The 18,683-nt window shown below is 35.7% G+C and overlaps 1 protein-coding gene across 25 annotated transcripts in view; it reads left to right on the top strand.

Annotated features, from left to right (window-relative positions):
- TENM2 (teneurin transmembrane protein 2) overlaps positions 1 to 18,683 on the top strand; it is a 3,534,961-nt gene that overhangs the window by 2,672,982 nt on the left and 843,296 nt on the right. For 21 of the 25 annotated variants that reach the window (XM_072756643.1, XM_072756655.1, XM_072756648.1 and 18 more), the window contains one exon: positions 10,204 to 10,479. The exons of the other annotated variants lie outside the window; for them this stretch is intronic. In XM_072756643.1, coding sequence (XP_072612744.1) covers positions 10,204 to 10,479 — 276 coding nt within the window. The remainder of the gene's footprint in view (positions 1 to 10,203; positions 10,480 to 18,683) is intronic. 25 annotated transcript variants of the gene reach the window in all.

Raw genomic sequence — 18,683 nt, 5'->3', positions numbered from 1 at the left:
ATAATGTATTCAATTTGTCTATATGGTATTAATTCTTCTCTGGGATTTGTTGTTTGCTGGTCTTATCAATAACTGGAAGATATATGATACAATTTCCTACTATAATTGTATTTTTCCCCATAGTCTTATCAATATTTGCTTTTTGTCTATTTAAGGCTCCATTATAGATATCTACAGGCTTAGAATTAACTTTTCTGATGGATTATTGATTACCCATACATTATTGATTATCATCAATATGTGGTGACTCCATCTCTAATAAACATTCTTGAGAAAATAGCTGATTTTAATATTAATTATATTTTATATGGAATTTATCCATTTCATCTAAATTACTATACTTTATGACAATGCATTTAAGTAGGTGTAGGATCTATAACAATATCCCTTATTTTACTCTTGATTTGGAGTATTTGTATACTCTCCCTTTTTTATTGATCATTCTTGATAGGGGTTTATCAATTTTATCAGTGTTTCAAAGGACTGGATTTTCCCTTTAGTATTTTCTTTCATTGTTTATTTTCTATTTCTTTAATTTTTGCTCTTATCTTGATTGTTTTTCTCTACTTAACTTTGGGTTTTACTAGTTCATTCTTTTTTTTTTTTTAATTAATTTTTATTGGTGTTCAATTTACCAACATACAAAAAAACACCCAGTGCTCATCCCGTCAAGTGTCCACCTCAGTGCCCGTCACCCATTCCCCTCCAACACCCGCCCTCCTCCCCCTCCACCACCCCTAGTTCGTTTCCCCGAGTTAGGAGTCTTTATGTTCTGTCTCCCTTCCTGATATTTCCCAACATTTCTTCTCCCTTCCTTTATATTCTGGTTTCTCTTCATATCGCATAAATCTTTCGCCTTTTACTAGTTCATTCTTTTCTGTTTTTTTTTCTTTTCTTTTCTAGGCTCTTAAGGTAGAAGTATAGATCACCAGTTTGAAAACAATATTTCTTAAATAAATAATCACACCTACTAATCTTCCTATTCACCTGCATCCCACAAATTTGAATATGTTGTACTTTCATTATAGTTCATTATAGTTTCATTATAGTTCAATTCCAAATATTTCTTACACATCAATAGATGTGTAAAATGTTTAGATCTAAACAACAATGAAAAAGCTGTGAATCAAAACCTGAGAGATATAGTCTGAAATATTCATAATAAAAAAAGGAAGAGTGGCTGAACACTAATGACATGAAGATTTAAATTTTAGAGATATGGAAAAGTACAGTTGAATAAACTCAAAGAAATGAGGGGAAAGGGATAATGTCTATATATAAGGTTAGAAGTTAATAAACTAAAAAACATATACAGAAGCAGTAAAGTGAAAATTTGTTTTTTAAAGACAAAATCAATCATTGCTGAAAGCAGTCCAGTTAAAGAAAATACACCCATTAATTGACATTTAGGTGGCTTCCTAAACAATACATATAAATAAATAAATAATGCTGCAATAAATACAGGGGTGCATATATCTTTTCAAATTAGTGCTTTAGTTTCCTTTGGGTAAATTTCCAGCATTGGAATTACTGAATCTTATGGTATGTCTAGTGAGGAAAACCTGGTGTATACACACACACACACACACACACACACACACACCTGTGTGTTCAGGAATATTATACAGCCATTAAAAGGATGAATTTTTGGTTTTTGGTTTTGCCACTTGTAACAACATGGATGGCTCTAGAGGGTATTATGCTAAGTGAAATGAATCAAACTGAGAATAACAAATACCATATGCTTTCCTTCATGTGGAATCTAAAAAAGAAAACAAATAATAAACAAAAAGCAGAATCAGACCTATAAAAATAGAAAACAAACTGATGGTTCCCAGAGGGCAGGGGGTAGGGAGGATGATCAAAATGAGGGAAGGAGAGTGGGAGATACAGGCTTTCAGTTACAGAGTGACTAAGTCATAGGAATAAAAGGTACAGCATAGGGAATATAGTCAATGATATTGTAACAGTGTTGTATGGTGACATATGGTACCTACACTTGTGGTGAGCAGCACATAACAGAGATGTTGAATCACTATACAGCGCACTTGAAATTAATGTAATGTGTATCAACTATACTCAAATAAAATTTTTTAAGTATTTTTAAAAGAAAGCACAAATAAGTAATATCAAGAATGAAAATAAAGACAATATTCTACAAATCTAGTAGAAATTTAAAAACATTATAAAAATACTTTGATAACTTTGTGCCCATCCATTTGAAAACATAGATGAAATGAGCATATTCCTAGAAATATTTATTGTTTCAAAACTTTCTAAATCAACTCAAGAGAAAATAGAAGATGTCAATAATGCTATATATATTTTTAAAATAATGTTTCTGCATCTGTAAACTGATGATCATCATAATAGCTATGTTCGTTATAAGGTTACTCTGTGACAGGTGATGTTCTAAGAATCATTTTTACCTGCCTTGTCTAATTCATTGCTCACAACACCCTATGAAGGTGGGTGCTCTTTTTATGTTTATTTTATAGATGAGTACATGGAGACTCACCAGAAGAAATAATTCCAGGAATTTGTGGTTAAGTGTTTTCTTTAAAAGATTTTATTTATTTATTCATGAGAGACACATAGAGAGAGGCAGAGATATAGGCAGAGGGAGAAGCAGACTCCCTGTGGGGAGCCCGATGTGGGACTCGATTCCAAGAGCCCAGGATCACGCCCTGAGCTGAAGGCAGACAGATGCTCAACCTCTGGGCCACCCAGGTGTCCCTGTAGTCAAGTATTTTTAAAACAGAGTCTGGAATTCCACTTTAACTCTAGTCTATAGAATGACAATTTTTTAGGGCTGTCGTCCTGCTTAATCTGAAAACTGTACATGAAAACATCTAGAAAAGTGCCTGCCACACTGCGAAGCCCTCAATAAATGTAAGCTAATCTAGTAGGTGTTCTCAAACTTGGACAGCTAGACTATTGAAGCTAAGTCACTATTGTGCTTTTATTTATTTTTCTCTGTCCCCCCAAAAATTTTGTTTGAAAAGCCAGAGTCTCAGATGATCAGAGGACTCTACCCCTTGGTAATGCTGTTACATAGGGTAGCTTATAGGTACAGTTTTTAATACCAGAATTCAATTTTTATCTTGTTGGAATTTTTGTCAAAGGAAAGAATCTCCAGCTAGCTAGGTTACTGGGTATTTCGTTTCTATTTATGATCTGGCAGTTGTTCAGCAGAACCTTTTGTTGTGGCTGCTTTGGGTTTTCCAAATTGGGCTTTGTTCAGGCTGGAACAGTGAAAATGCCACCGTATCAGAGGAGAATGCCACATTCACCTTTCTCTTTGAAGTTATAAAGCTTACAGAGGAACCAAGGATATTAGAAACTCTCCTGTCGTCACTAGCCATTTTGATGTTTCCTTGATTCAGAAGGTGTTTATTTACACTGGAATGATTCTAGTTAAAAATTGTGAAAGTTGTTGTGTATCACACATTCAGGGAGTTTAAAATACTTAATCTAAAAGTTTAGAAATATCAAGATATTAACATTTTAGGAGCTATCTATAAAAGAAAATTATTACTCTTGAAGTGCATTTTTGAAATATAAATATTTAGCTTAAACTTTTATGAATAATAATGCATGTACACCTACTTTGTAGTTTCAAGCCACAGGATTTTTCACGAACAGTTTTGTCAACATTTGGGAAAATATCTGAATGTGTAAAATCAGATGAACTTTAGAAGGGCATTAAGAAGGAGTTAATGTGAAGAATTTTAGTATACACAGGCATAAAACATTAGAATTCATAAGTAGCTTCTTCAGTGGTTTTCAAATTTGTTATCAATGCATATACAGATGTAGATTTTAGATTGCTTGAAAACAATATTTTAGATAATATCAGTAAGTTTTTGATGGGTGATTGTTTTGGGTAGCTCGTACATATCAATAATTTCTCAAATTTCAATAGAAGGTATTTATATTAAATATAAGGTAACAATTTGATGGCATAATTTCAGTTAATCAAAAATAAAAATTATGCTTTATCACTTATAATTGCCATATTTTTCTTGATAACTTTCTGCTGCAAAAACTTAAGGTATCAGATAAAATTACTCCACTTACTGTGACAAAAAAGAACTATAGCATTTTAATTTATGTCATTTTCTGAAATCCTTGCTGGAAAATTTGGAGTTCGTACTCAGTTCTGACTTGAAAATGTAGACCCTAACATTTGCTCAGGAGAAGTGACCTATGTTTATTTACAAGAGATTCTCTTTGTCTTAGGATAAATGTTGCTAGAAAAAGGCCACTTAAAAATGGAATCAATGTTAACAAAAGAATCAATATTTCATATTAAATAGTAAAAATAATTTATTGAAACTTTATCTTCAAAAAAGTTAACTATGGAGTGTATTTTATTTTATGTCCAATACAATTTATTATTCCAGCCATGTTATAATTATTCAAAAGGATAAAGAGTAACAGCTTTTGTGCAAGGCATTTTATGGCAAAACTGCAAGAATGTACAATACATCCTTCACTTTATATTTAAACTTTACAGTACAATCACAGAGAGTTGTACTTTGAAGATAAAAAAAAAAAAAGATGAATTCATTAATTTTCCTAAGGACTGCTCATTAACCTTTTATTTAAATAACTGTCAGTCCTCATTCAAACTGAGATTTTCCTGATTCTCGGTATGGTGAGTGATTTTTTTATTGTCTCCTGGCTATTTGAAATATTGTTTTGAAACTCTGGATCTTATTTAAATCTTCTATTTCAGCAGGCCTCCTCTGACACCAGGCCAGTGGGAAAAATGGGACACTGGGGCTAGGCTGTCAGGCAGTGATGGAGTCCAAACTTCTCACTTGGCTTACTTTGACAAAGCAGGGTGGGTTAGTATGGTTGGAGAAGGGATACTCTATTGCTGCTGAACCAAGTTGGGTTTTTAGAATCTTCCCTAGGACTCTACAGGTACCCACGTGGTTGAGAGGGAGAGGCACACCTCCTTACAGTTCCCCCATGAATCCTTGTGTGGTAGTAAAATTAGATTTGACATTAATTCTTCTCTGACACCATGAGGGAGAGGAAGGGGTGCTTCATTGCTACTGGGTGGGGATGGAAGTCCGGGATCTCCTTATGGCGACCAGTGACAACTTTGTGAGGGGTCTCTGGGAAGGCTCATCCCTACTGGAGGAGTATGAAATTCTGGTTTCACTTGATTCTACCCTGGGATGTTTGTGGAGTTAAGGAAGGACCCTAATAAATACAGTACGCTTTATGCTGGGCTTAGTTTGTGTGCTTCCACTGGTGTTTTTAATTTGCAGATTTCTCCAACACCTGAGATATAATGCAAAAGAAACCCCAGGGAACTCATAACCATGTCCTTCCTCAGGTCCCAAGATTCTAATAGGTCTGTCTTCAAACTCTTTCTATGTAGTTGCTATGCACGCCAACATGCATTTCCATTTTTCTTGTTCGCAGGTTAGTTCTGTTCGATCATGCTCGTGATCCTCGTGGTTTTTAGCATTACTTGTATTGACTTCATAGAAATCCATGTCTTCATAAGCTGTATAACTCAAACTCTCATGTTGGCATCATATTATTTCCTTTTATCAGCAACTCGCTGATGATACAGACATTGATAGGGTGGTTGTTAGGAGAGGAAATACTAACAGTAGGTCGGTGGGGATGATGGAGATGAATTTTATAAGTGATTGTTAGTGACTGTTTTCACATTGTAGTAACTTTTGCTCCCATGTGTAGAATTTCATCTCTTAAGTTCAGGGGGCTTGCATAGTGAACATTTAAGTAATACAAGTTTTCTATATTATACTCCCCTATTACTACAGTTAACTTTTCTCTTCCTGCCCTCATAGTAGAAAATCTGCTCAAATGCTGACATTTCCAGTGCTATTTGTATTCCCTGGTATTACCATGACATGATAATTCTGACTTAGCGACATATGTGCTTCTCCTAGTTAAAGGTTATTTCAAAGTGTGAGAAGTTGGTAAAAACTTAGAAGATAAAGCCATGATCACGATACGCTATCTTTCCTTTGCATTGTGTCCTTGATGCAAAACTAGTTGGTTAAAGGCTGACTTTTGATATCTATTGCAAAATTTATCTCTAAAAAAGTTCTGGAGAGGATCTGGGTTACACACTGAGGTTATGATAAAGAAAAAGACAACTTAAAGACAAAAAGACTTACCAAGAGAGTTCCTTTTAAACACTCACATTCTGATATCCTGATCACCTAACAGTTTTTAGATATCAACGTTCTTTCCCAATACCCTAAATTGGACTAAAATTCTATGATATAAATATGGGTTTTTAAAAATAAAAATAGTGACTTTGGCCTTGATAATGTAACATGGGGCCACACCAAGCAATTTATTGGCAGCAACTATAAAACACATGCCTGAGATGAAATGAGTTTAAAACATCATCCACATCCATTTTAATATGGTATCAGAGAGATTGGAGGCAGATAGAAGGTAAACATATTTTCCACAAAATCTGAAATATTATTACTCTTTCTACCTTTCTACAAGAAAGTAAAGAAGGAAAGAAATGTTGACTGCTTTCCACTAGAAATCTTAGCTTGGAGAATCACACAATGACTAGTCTCTCTCTTCCATTCAAAGCTGCCATGGAGCTTAATAAAGACATATTTATACAAGATGAATTAAAGCAAAATCAACCTTCCATCAATGAGCAAAGTAAGTGCAAAACAATAAGTTGACATGGTGTTAAAATTCCCCTGTGCTATTTACATTCTGAGCAAAAGAGTATGACATGAGGGTTTTGTGTGGTAAGAGGAACTACATGAAAAATGTTTGTCTGAAATTAGTGTATACGTGGGGGAATGTTTGGGAATGATGTGGGAAGAGCAAACTGAAAGGGGCCTGATGACTTTGTGGAGCAAATTTGCAGTCCCTCTCAAGCAGTGAGTCTACTGCTAGATGAACATCTGCTGACCAAGCTGTGAAAGGATGAACAGTTGGACCTCTAGATGACCTTTCATGGCTCCTTGTCCTTTTCCTATACAGTATTTATTACTGTATAAATTGTACTTTGTTTATGGGATTCTTTGATTAATGTTTCTTTCCGTTTAGACTGTAAATGTCAGGGGCTCCATTTTTATAAGGCTCACTGTAATATCCCCAGTGCCTAGCACAGCCCTAGGAACGATAAATATTTGTTGAATGATTTAATAAATGATATATCAGTTTTTCCTTTCCACTGTGTATGTGGCTTACCAGCTTCATATGTTAAGCCAGCAAACTTAGAAAAGGCTTGGTCCAGAATCTGTCCCAGGTACTTAGAATAAGATTCCTATTCTTTGAGTTAGTTGAGGACGAAGGGTACCAAACTTGGAATTGTGAGGAACGGATAGCTTTGGTGAACTGTGGTCCTATTGGAAGATGAAAATGACGAGTTTGGAAGATAGTATTTTTGAGAAAACTGTTTTTTTGGGGGGGCGGACTTCTGAATTTAGGGGAAAACCTAGCTTCCAAAAGCCAGTGTGAACAGTTACTTTTTCCTGGTGAATTCAGTATAGTACCTCCAATTTTCTTTACACTTCTGCTTGTTTATGGCTTATGGGGCTGTAAGCTTAAAGCTGAAACTCTTGAAGAACATTTTTTTCTAATATTTGTGGTTACTTTAAAAGTTGTGCAAATTTTAACTGATTTATAATGATCTTAAGTTTACTTTAACAGAAAAATAATATTTTAATTTCTTATCATCAAGTAAATTTCATAACCAAAGAAGGGAAACTGTATTTATTCCCTGGCTTTCCATGCCCAAGGCTTATTGCCTATTACTTTGAGTACCCAGATTGAAAAGCACATGGGATGCTCTGAAAACTGAGGCTTCCTCTCCTCACACAGATGTTTCTCCTTTCCTGAGGAGGTCTTTGAAGCCAGCTCCAGATAATGAGATGTGGGAAAACCATCAGAAAAGTTGCCTTAATACATACACACTCCGTTTCAAATGGAATCATATAGCTAAAAATTCCCGCATGTGGAATAAAAACATGTGTGTTTTAGTTTGACTTGTTTTCATTTATTGTAGGAAAAGGAAGCATTGTATTTCATGCCTGTCCAGAGCAAAAATGAGCTCTAAAAACAAGATGGGAGAATGCTAATACTGTGACTCTTTTTATTTATGTAAGACTGAGAAAGCAAAAATAGGAAAGTATTGTAACATCAGACATATATGAACTTTTGTTTTATAGACTACTGAAACTAAAATATACACTTTAGTGTACAATTATGAAACAATATCTAGTTACCAGGGCTGTAAGCTGGAACAGAGTACACTAGGCAAGGGATTTCAGACAGCATGATAAAGTGTGCACAGGGAATAAATAACAGCCCTTAGGATCATGCTGGTGGCAGTGAGAACTTCCTTCTTCCTTAAACTGGGAGGAAATCACCCCATCCCCCACAGGAAGTTTTTGCTTGGGTTAGTTCTCCACTGAATAGGTTTCACTCTGCAGAGGCAATTATGTATAAAATTGGGTTTGATCCCATTTACACAGCTAACTAAGGAAGGCTGTGGGACTTCAATGTGTAGTGAAGTCGGAAAATAAAACCTAGAATAAAAATATGTGTCTATTACAAATGAAAGTCACACTATGTTAATACAAACAGTTGCTTAATGCTTTTAAAAATAAAAGCTGAGAAATGATGCCACGTAGATGGAGTATCATAATGTTATATCATAAGTTTGGAAATATGACTGTTAGGGAATGGCCCTAATACTATATATATATATATATATATATATATATATATATATATATATATATAGTAAACCATGGAATTGGTGTCATTTATAAGGTTTTCCTCACTACTAGCAGGAAGTTTATTTCTTCACTGCATTTTCCCCATTGTCCATAACTTGGTTAAAGACAAAAAAAAAAAAAAAACTAGCTAGCTTTATATGTCAGTAAATATGATGTACCACATGATTTCACCTAATTTGCATCAAACGCTAAAAATGTCTTGTAAGAAGCTGTAATAGTAAAGCACACAGATAGAGCATTCATTGTGCCAAAATGTTGCCAGGATGGTTTTTGTTTGAGATCATTTCACATTATAGAATGAGCAGATGATTAGAATCTGCAGATTAGAGGTGTTATTCTGGATCTGCAACTTGCCTAGGCGTGACCTTGAAAATGGTCAATGCCTAAACTGCTGGGTATGATGACAGCTGAATGAGATGTAAAGCCTATAAACTGTCTGCTCATGCCCAGCACATGGTAACATATAAATGTTCAATAAATGCCTATGCTCTTCTGCTTCCCATGTGTGCACACATTCACTCTCCGTGGGTGAAACCTACTTGTGATTTTAAGTCGGAAACATCGTTTGGTATCATTTAAAAATGTGAGGACTGACTCTTCATCCCTAGGATGCTGCATTAAATAATACATTACATAGTCTATGTTTAGAGAAAAAGTTTGTTGTATATTATCACATAGAAGATACACAGTGATCTTGAGAGGAATTTAAGAGATTAATACCCAGATTTTACAGATGACAAAACTGGGGCTCAAGGAGTAAGAGACTTGCCACAATGAGACTTACCAGTGGGAAGCTGGGACTGGTACCCAGGTCTCCCGGCCACCACTCAGATTTATTGGAGGATTAAGGTTCTTTGACACGAAGACAGACTGCTCAAGGATCAGATCCATGTTTTGCTACAATCTAGATGTGTGACCTTGGGTAAGTCACTTAAATTCTCTGTTCCTCTGTTCTTCAGTCTCCTTACAACATGATTACAGTAATATTATCTTCTCCATAGAGCTGTTGTAAAATCGAAAAACGTAAAATAGAAGTTGCCAAACAAAAGATGCCCGGAGCAAAGTAAGCGCTTGGTATATGTTAGCTGTTGTTATATATCCAGTGTTTTTTCAGCTCCTTGTGCTACCTAGACCACAGTACTGCTGTAACATTTTTGAAGCAAAATCTGAGCATTCTGGCCCAGGGTTAAAATAATTCTTGGATGTTTATGTTTTTTTTTGTTCTCAAATGTACCCCAGTATCCCACATACTCTTGCTCTTGCTCATATATTCCTGTACACCATGAAAATCCAATAGATTTTTTTTTTTTTTGGATGGGAAAAGCACCTGTCTGTTTTTTGTTTTGTTTTGTTTTTTTTAAATAATCAATTTCAACTTTGTAGGGCATTTCACAATTTGTAATGAGTCTCTCTGTTGCTGTCACCTTAGGAACTAACTTCACCCTTGCGGAACTGGGAATCTGTGAGCCCTCCCCGCACCGAAGTGGCTACTGTTCTGACATGGGGATCCTTCACCAGGGCTACTCTCTGAGCACAGGGTCTGACGCCGACTCCGACACAGAGGGAGGGATGTCTCCAGAACACGCCATCAGACTGTGGGGGAGAGGGATAAAATCCAGACGCAGTTCCGGCCTGTCCAGTCGTGAGAACTCAGCCCTTACTTTGACCGATTCTGACAACGAAAATAAGTCAGATGATGAGAACGGTAGGCCTGCTTCTTAAATACCTTTTAATGTTCTGGGTACGGCGCAGTGTGGCATTGGGGATGCCTGTTTTTTTTTAATAAAGAGGAGTGTGAAACCATTCATTTTCTTTTAACTCGACCTTGTCTACCCACTCAGAGCTCGGGAAAAATAAACCAGCAAACCTCAAGCACACAAGGAATGAGGAGTGAATTTTAAAATCACATTTTGATGATAACACAGTATTCAGGTATAGTCAGTTGGTCTTATTAGCAAGTAAATTACATTGCAAAAGAGGCGACTTGATAAACTATGACCTATACCTAGAAAATGTCCTCTCGCCACAAGTTTCTAGGTCTTCGTATTGATTTCCCCTTCCCAGTAAATGGCAACCTGGGGTATTTTTTTCATGAAGATCTCTTAAGAATCCTACCTTATCTTAGACTTTCATTTCCAGGCGGCAATGCCTCATATCCGTATTGAAGATCAAACCTGGAACAGATGCTCTGGAGTTTAATAATGACAAATAGGAAGAGACTTGTCTTCAAAAAAGTATTCTCTTCTATGTTTACTTTTCTCCTTGGTACCTATGTAGGTTAATGGCTTCCCACATCTTCTATCACAAATCACTATTGCTTATCCATCAGCTTTGTAGATGGGTTTTAATGAAACTTTGAAAATTAAATGCTTCCGATCATTAAGCAGTAAATATAGGGAAGCCTAAGCAAGTCATTAAAGAGATAAGGTGCTTATTTGTGGATTTCTTAGCGACTCAGAATTGTGTTTAGTCAAAAACATCTTTTAAAAGATAAATTGCATTAGGTACAGCTGATTTATGAAGAAAACATCAAATGCTATGTGGTTTGTTATGAATATATCGTGTGTTTGCTGAAAGAATTGCCATTAAAATGTTTACAAACAGATCAGTTAAGAATGTTTATATAAAATATTATAAACTTCTACTAGAGCAGCTTTAAGTATTTTCTTGCATTTAAAAAAAGAAAAAGAAATTTGCAGGCGGACAGCTTGTTGTGAATGCAAAAGCATAGCTAAATATCATTTAATCTCAAAACTGTGTTGAAAATACATCATTTCCTGGGTAAGTCGCATATATCCAAAAAGATGTCACTTTGTTGCATTTAAATTTGTGTTTAATTCTGAAATAATTTATTCTACTGTGGGGACAAGGAGATGTGTCTTACTTATGCCTCCGTTCATGTAGCTAATCAAGGTGTACTCTCAAGGAAAAATCTGTACTTGACTCCTTTTGAATTTTAACAAAATTCTGACACTTGGCACATTCAACACTCTAAGGTACTTATTTGATAGGAAATTACTTTTAGAAGTTTTCATAAAGGCATACATTGAATCCATTTACTGATGTTCTTTTTCAACTCTGTGTGTGTCAGATACTATTTAAGTGGAGGCAGTTTGATTGCCTAATAAATGAAATCACTTGCAATCCAAGAATTTATGGCACATTTTAGACAAGGTATTTTGGCAAATCTTCCATGGTGGTACTCTCACTGGTCTCGTGGGAATCATCTATACAAAATTGAAGCAAATCGATAGACTCCGCACCCTTTCTTGTTAAACCTATATACATCTTAAAAACTCAGCTGATAAGGAGAGTTTTTCAGGGAAGCAAAGGGAGCAAAAAATGCTTGCCTTGAATTTACTTAGAACTATTATGGATAGGAGAATTTTGTAATTAATGATGTATTTCATAAACCAAGAGTAGTCTCTTTTTTCTAGTATTATTCAAAACATCATATTTGAGCAATTTGCATCTTTGAGGAGTTTATATAAATCCTGTGTATGGATAGGAAATAAACCCTTAAATCTAGTGTCTCAGTTTTTTCCTGTAATTTCAGTTATAATGCAGTCAGAGTTGTGTAAAGAAATCTGTACTTGGAAGTACTGAGTGACTCTTTTGTGCCTACATCTGGCAGAGCCCGAAGGAGGTAAGGACGCCGGAGTTCAAGCTTAGGGGATAGCTAGTTATTTTAAAATGTACAGATAAAATGTACTTCCTTTTCTCTTTTTTAAATGTTTCAGTATCTCACATATTCAGAAGATGTACATAATGCGTGTTCTATTCTCATTTGGGACCAAAAATAAAAATAAGATATTTTACATGTCACATCATAAAGCCTTTAAGCAAATAAAAAGTGAGGCGCAGGCAGAGGTGTTAACTTCAGTAAACTTCTTGCTCTTTCTCTTTGACAAATTCTGTTTAGCTCACAAAGAAATCAATGCATTTTCACATCACTGATTTTATGAAGTTTGGGAATGTATTATCATATAGATTGACAGTTGCCCCCACTGGTTCCACACCACAGCATGGACACTTACAAAGCCATCATTAATTTCTCACACTTGTACCCCGCGATGGCTTCCTCCATAATAAACACTCTGTCCTTCAGAACCAAATCAATAACCTTTTAGGTATGCCTCTCTTGAAGAGGAAGTTAAAGAATCTATACTTTTAGAAAGAAGCTCTCCGATTCAATTTTAGATTGTAAAGATATGTGCTCATAAAATGAATTTTTTCTTTGTATCCCATGTATTTTCATTTCATTTTTATGGTAGGATCTTGGGGGTACCTTGATTTTCACAGCACTTATTTAAAATTGCCCTTAAAAAATTCCAGTTGTGGTTTTGCTAAGCAAAGTTAGAATGTGAAGACAGATCTCAAAAACCAAGTCCTCTTTCTCTAGTGTGAAACATGTATCCAACCCGTCAGACTCATGTAATAAAGGCTCTGCCTGCCAACAGTTCTGCCTCCATGCCACTGTGACAGGAGTGACCTACTAGTAACTTGAAAGTCCCATCACACTGAACACATGATAAATTTGTCTTTTTTTTTCTTTTCTTTTCTTCACAGCTCTGCATCTTACACTCACTATGTGTATGGCAACCAAATTAACATAGTGCTGGCTTTGCTCGCTTTAAACAAATACAACTCTCAGGTTCAAGTGGTTTTATCAGATTCTTTAGCTCTGTCTTTAAGTTAAAGATGGTTTAGTTAGAAATGGCAATGAGAGTTGAGAACAGCTAGGCCAAATTTTTGCGGCTGTGTAATTTGACTGCATCTATAGAAAGAGCTTCCTAGATGACTTTAAATCAGAATCATCCTTTTTTGGGGGTAATAAATGTCCCACTTAAAATATATCCTTTCTGAGGCCCTTTGTATCACCTGAGTTATGGAGAAAATGGGGCAGTCACTAATACACAAGAATAACTAATTGCCTCCTTAAAAATGCAGAATAGCACACACTGTAAAAAAAATCTGGTCTATGTACACTTGACTCCCTTAGGTGATTTCTTCACCTTGGGGACTTAAAAATATCCTTGAGTGTTTTTTTTTTTCACATAATTCTAGTTTTAGTTATTATATTAGAAATCCAGAAAGAAAAAGAAATAAAAGAAAAAGAAAAGAAGCTTGTCTATGGAATATAGAGCCAGAAATTATAGAAAAATAAATCTGGACTTTGTTTAAGAAGAAAATTAGCCTTCCCTTAGCCTCTCTGCTTCCACCGGAAGTAAATAAGAATGATGTTCATTTTCATCTCTTATCAGCTGGGAAATTTATAATTCTCACAATGTATTTTGAGGTTGGAAATATAAATGTTGGTTAATTTCATTGCATTTCACAGAATGCACTTATAAAACAAGCTAGCTCTTGGCACATAATGGATTTGTGTAAAGTGTGTTTGTGGAACATAGATTCTATTAGATAGTGAGTCCTCTTGGCTGAGGCCTGCAGTATTCCTGCCTCCTCAGGAGATCTTGAACACACCCAGGCACTCATCACATGTTAACTGAGGCATAAGGACTGAACTCTGAGAGGAGGAAGGATTTCCTTAATACCAGGGACAATATCTATAGGTTAGTGCGACCAAACACATTGCATTAATTTGTCATGTGAGGTGAGTTTCTCAAGTCTTCTTCCTTTCTCTTCAAAAAACAGCCCCTGAATAAAGGTATTAGAGTGCACTCTAAGTAAGCACATCTAAGACCTGTGAGTGGGTTTCTATTTCTGCTCCACTCTATTGCACTAATATACTCTTAAATTTATTTTGTTTTATGATCCACTCTACTCCTTCCTTCTTCCCCATCATCTCATATGTAAAGTTTACAGAGGACGCCTGGAAAAGATATAAAAACTTACAATAAGCACCAGATAATTATAGCCAAGGGCTCATAATTTTGCTTTTAAAATTGGGAATAAGAATAGTAAACAAGCTACAGAAATCATGAAGTAATACTCAACTATGCTTTTGATATCAATACAGGGATGATTTCTTTTCCAGCCACACTTCATGGGGAAAAACTTCCATGGAAAGAAAATCTTGTCTCAATTCCTTAAAAACAAAACAAAACACGAAGAAAACAAAACAAACTTTAAATCCTTTATCATGACAATTATTTCAAACTGTGTTTTTTAAGATTCATTTTTCCTACACTTGCAAATTTGAAAGAATGATATTTGTAAGGAATGTGAAATGAGTCATCATGGATTGAAAAGTAAAAGATGTGAGAAAAAAATCACCTGTCAGAAGGTTCTCAGTCTTATCTATTCCTAAATGAAAGGATAATATGATATTAATAACCGCCAGATTCCCTAAAAGTTCAGATATTAGAGGCTGTAGTGGCACCTTATTTTACAAAAAGTTTGTTAACAAGAGTCTTAAATATGTGATCATCGCCACGCTAAAAAACAGCTAATAATAACAGCATTAGACACAAAATTTAGGAGTATCACATTGTTAGTTGGTTTGGTACATTAAGAAGAAATGGAAGGACAGGTATTTTGTAAAGGGACCTATATGGGACTTTGGAGTTTCAGGTTTTTGGCAAATGGAAGCAATGCTTACATTGCTTGCAAGTAGAACAGATGACTTGAAGGAGTGTCAATACTGCTTGTTCCAGATTATAAACTTTAGTGGCATGGGTTTAGTTATTTATATATTTCTTTCTTTCCTTTGGTGGTTTCTTTCATGTTTGTTAATGCTCTCAGGGGGTATCAAGGAATGGCTCCATTCAATAAATACAATAAATAAAATGAAGCACTAAGCCTTACTTTTGGCAAGGGCAGCCTGATTATTACATGTGTAATCTTTAGGCCTTCGGGGAGACATTGGGCTGGGTGGATAATCATTTGGTTTTAAGCTGCTGAGCTCCTGATATCTGTACTTTCACTTCAGTTAAGCAGCAAAGGCAGTAACTGGGTGAGAGGCAAACTGTTTTTGTCACTTCACCATTGGAAGACTCTTCACTTGGAAATCTCTACTTTTTTGCTTATTGTTCAGTCACTTTTTAGTTTAGTTGTTGTTTGTCAAGGATAAAATTAAATTTAAATTTTGGGGAGAGACGCAATCAAGTATCAAAGCCATAAGTAAAACAAGTTAAAGCTAAGGAAGTTGATAGTATGAGTTTCCTACAGACAACTGCATCCTGATGAACCTGCACACAATAAAATATGACGACACTAAAAAAGGGGTTGCAAAGGCATATAAGAAGTAATGAGACATTTAATTTACCCATTCTGAAACTAGGACACAGTAAGGAGGAGAAAATTTCAAGTAATAGATTTGTAAGTAGGATAGAAATTGCTCACATGTAGGTATTATGTATATACACTTACACCTAGAGGTAAAAATGTTACTGATTTAATGTTGAGTATTATTTGGTGCTAGCTGAAAGAAGTGCCTTGAAAATTGTCTTTCCAGTGTCCCTAAGCTCAGTTTGAGGGATGTTCAAGGTGTCAAAGGTTGAGGGAGGAGATTCAGAGAATGGTCATTAACATAGAGGTTATGAACTGTAGTGCATGAGTTGTTTTATTTGGTCAGTCCAGTGTTTAAAAAATTTGGCGTTATGAACCAACATTTTTAAGTAGAAATTTTTATTGTTGGCTTCTCTTGAAATATACAAGATCTAGTAACACTTGTTCAGCTTTTCTACTGGATGAATTTGGTTAGAAACAGTAACTGCAGGAGTGCTAGATGGGTTGATGTCACCTGATTCACCTGAGCTCCCTTCCATCTACTCCACTCATTTAAAGTCTGCGTATTCCTTTGGAGCACTTGACTTACCAACTTATGTGCACACTTTGAGGAAGCCAGAGACAATAAAAATAATAGAGAGAAAGCTAGAAACCAGCAATGGTAGCTTAATTTACGTGTGTTTGAGATAGTGCTGTTGCTTGTTTTTTAAGTTTGACTCATCTGGAAGATGGGCTGAATTTCACTATACCAAATCTCTAAAGTAATTTTAAGGTGTTCTGATAAAATTAAATCAAATGAAAATCAATTTAATGTGGAGATTAGGAAAGTAATTGTATGTATGTGGGAGGGGATGGTGAGTGAATGATTTGCCAACCCAATCTTTTCAGTATTAAGACGTTATGGTCAGAATTTTTTTTATTTCAGCACATAAACTTAAAGCTATTCTGAAGTAAAAGTATCTAGGTGGACTTTTAGGAAAGAGATGGAGGGAAGACTTACTTTAAAAACTTTAGCTATTTCAGCTGATTGAGGAAAACCCCAGGGCTTTTTAGAGGGAAGCCATTTAAAGAGAAGGAAAATGACTTTGTACTAATTATGTTCAGTTTTGATCAGGCTAAGGGTTTATGGAGTCTGTTACAATGAAGTGGAAGACAATAAAGCCAAGGTCTAGAAGAGGAAAATGCAATGATATACAAAGGCCTCCAGTGCCTCAAGGGAGAAAAACTGGGAGCGATGTTGGATAATGCTGAGTTGGGAGCTGGAAAACAGTGCTTCACACACTGAGCAATGCTCCTCTACAAGTGGATAAGCAGGATCCCTGAGTGTTATTCAGTGATGGCTCTTGCTCAGAGTGTAGTATCCTCCCAGTTCTCTTAACATCCCAAGGATATTTGTGAAGAAGAAAAAGCAATTGAAATACAAGCATGTTTACTAATGGAAGGGGCTGAAACATCTGAGTTGGCATTCTTTGGGAATTCCATTCCTGGAGGTTCACTCTGGCCTGAGGGGGAGTAGGAACTAATGACACTACAGCAATACCTCGCTTGTGTTAAACATAAAAAAGAGGGACATGAACTAACACAGAGTCTAGGCACAAGAGGAGGCTTGGGAAGCATTTCTTTATTTCGTGCAAGAAATACACTATCTCACATTCACTGATCCAAAAGGATCTTTGAAATTATTTTAAAAAGAAGAAAATTGGCATTTAGAAGGCAACACATATTGGTTAAATATGTATATTTTTAAAAAACACATGCATATGATGCTGACAAAACTATGTTTCTTTTTATTTAGAGTTGATGAAAAGTAGTTAAGTCATCTCAGATGAGATGACACTTTCAGTTGGAGGATCCCTCTTTTAGTTCTGAAAAGATTTAAGGAGAAGCTAGTGGAAACTCAGCATTATACAAAACCGTTGTGTTTGTCTCTTTGCATGTATGTGTCTGTTTTGGGTTCATGAAGGGGATTTCAGTTGGGAGGAGGGCCATTACTGAGAAGAATAGACATCAGGAAATACAAACTGATCAAAGTCCAGAGAGATGGTTACATAAGGCCATACACAAAAGTGCCAAAATGAGTACTATAGACCTTTGGTAGTGTACAATTTTAGGGGAAGGAAGACAAGGGAGACCTGTGCTGACCTTCTTTTGACTTGAACTCCTTTGGTCATCTTAGACCAAGGAGCATTCCCGTTAAAGCCTAAGCCACTGTTCCAGTTATGCTGTCCCATCCAGTCAAGTCAGAATGCATGTAAAAGGTCCCACTTTCTCTTTGTTTCCACATACAAACTCTTCCCTCCTGGGAGCTCTCAACCAGTATAAGTCTCTCAGAAATATAATGTTTGATTTGGTGAAGAGCTGATTTCTTTGTAACATAAAATATATTCTTCTATGTTCTTCCTCCCTTCTCAACCCTGATCTCTGCCCTCAACACTTTAGGCTCAGTTACTGCATCAGTGAGCTAATTTCTTTATTTTTTTCATTTCACTGTCTTGTTAAAATTAGCAGGATTGGGTTTTCAAAATGTGATTTGAGCATCGTGGTTCACAAGGGTGTAGGAAATATTAAAATTTCTATTTCTATTTACTTTTCTGTACATTTATCCTTTAAAATTCTATTTCTGAGTATGTCTTATCCGTATACATTAACATATGTGCACTCACACACACACATGCACACACGTGATGGATTGTATAAGTGCAAAAGTGTATACATTGG

The sequence above is a fragment of the Vulpes vulpes genome, chromosome 4 (genome assembly GCF_048418805.1).
Source record: "Vulpes vulpes isolate BD-2025 chromosome 4, VulVul3, whole genome shotgun sequence".
Classification (NCBI taxonomy): Eukaryota; Metazoa; Chordata; class Mammalia; order Carnivora; family Canidae; genus Vulpes; species Vulpes vulpes.
Note: the sequence above shows the minus strand (reverse complement) of the source record. Positions and strands in the feature narration are given on the sequence as shown.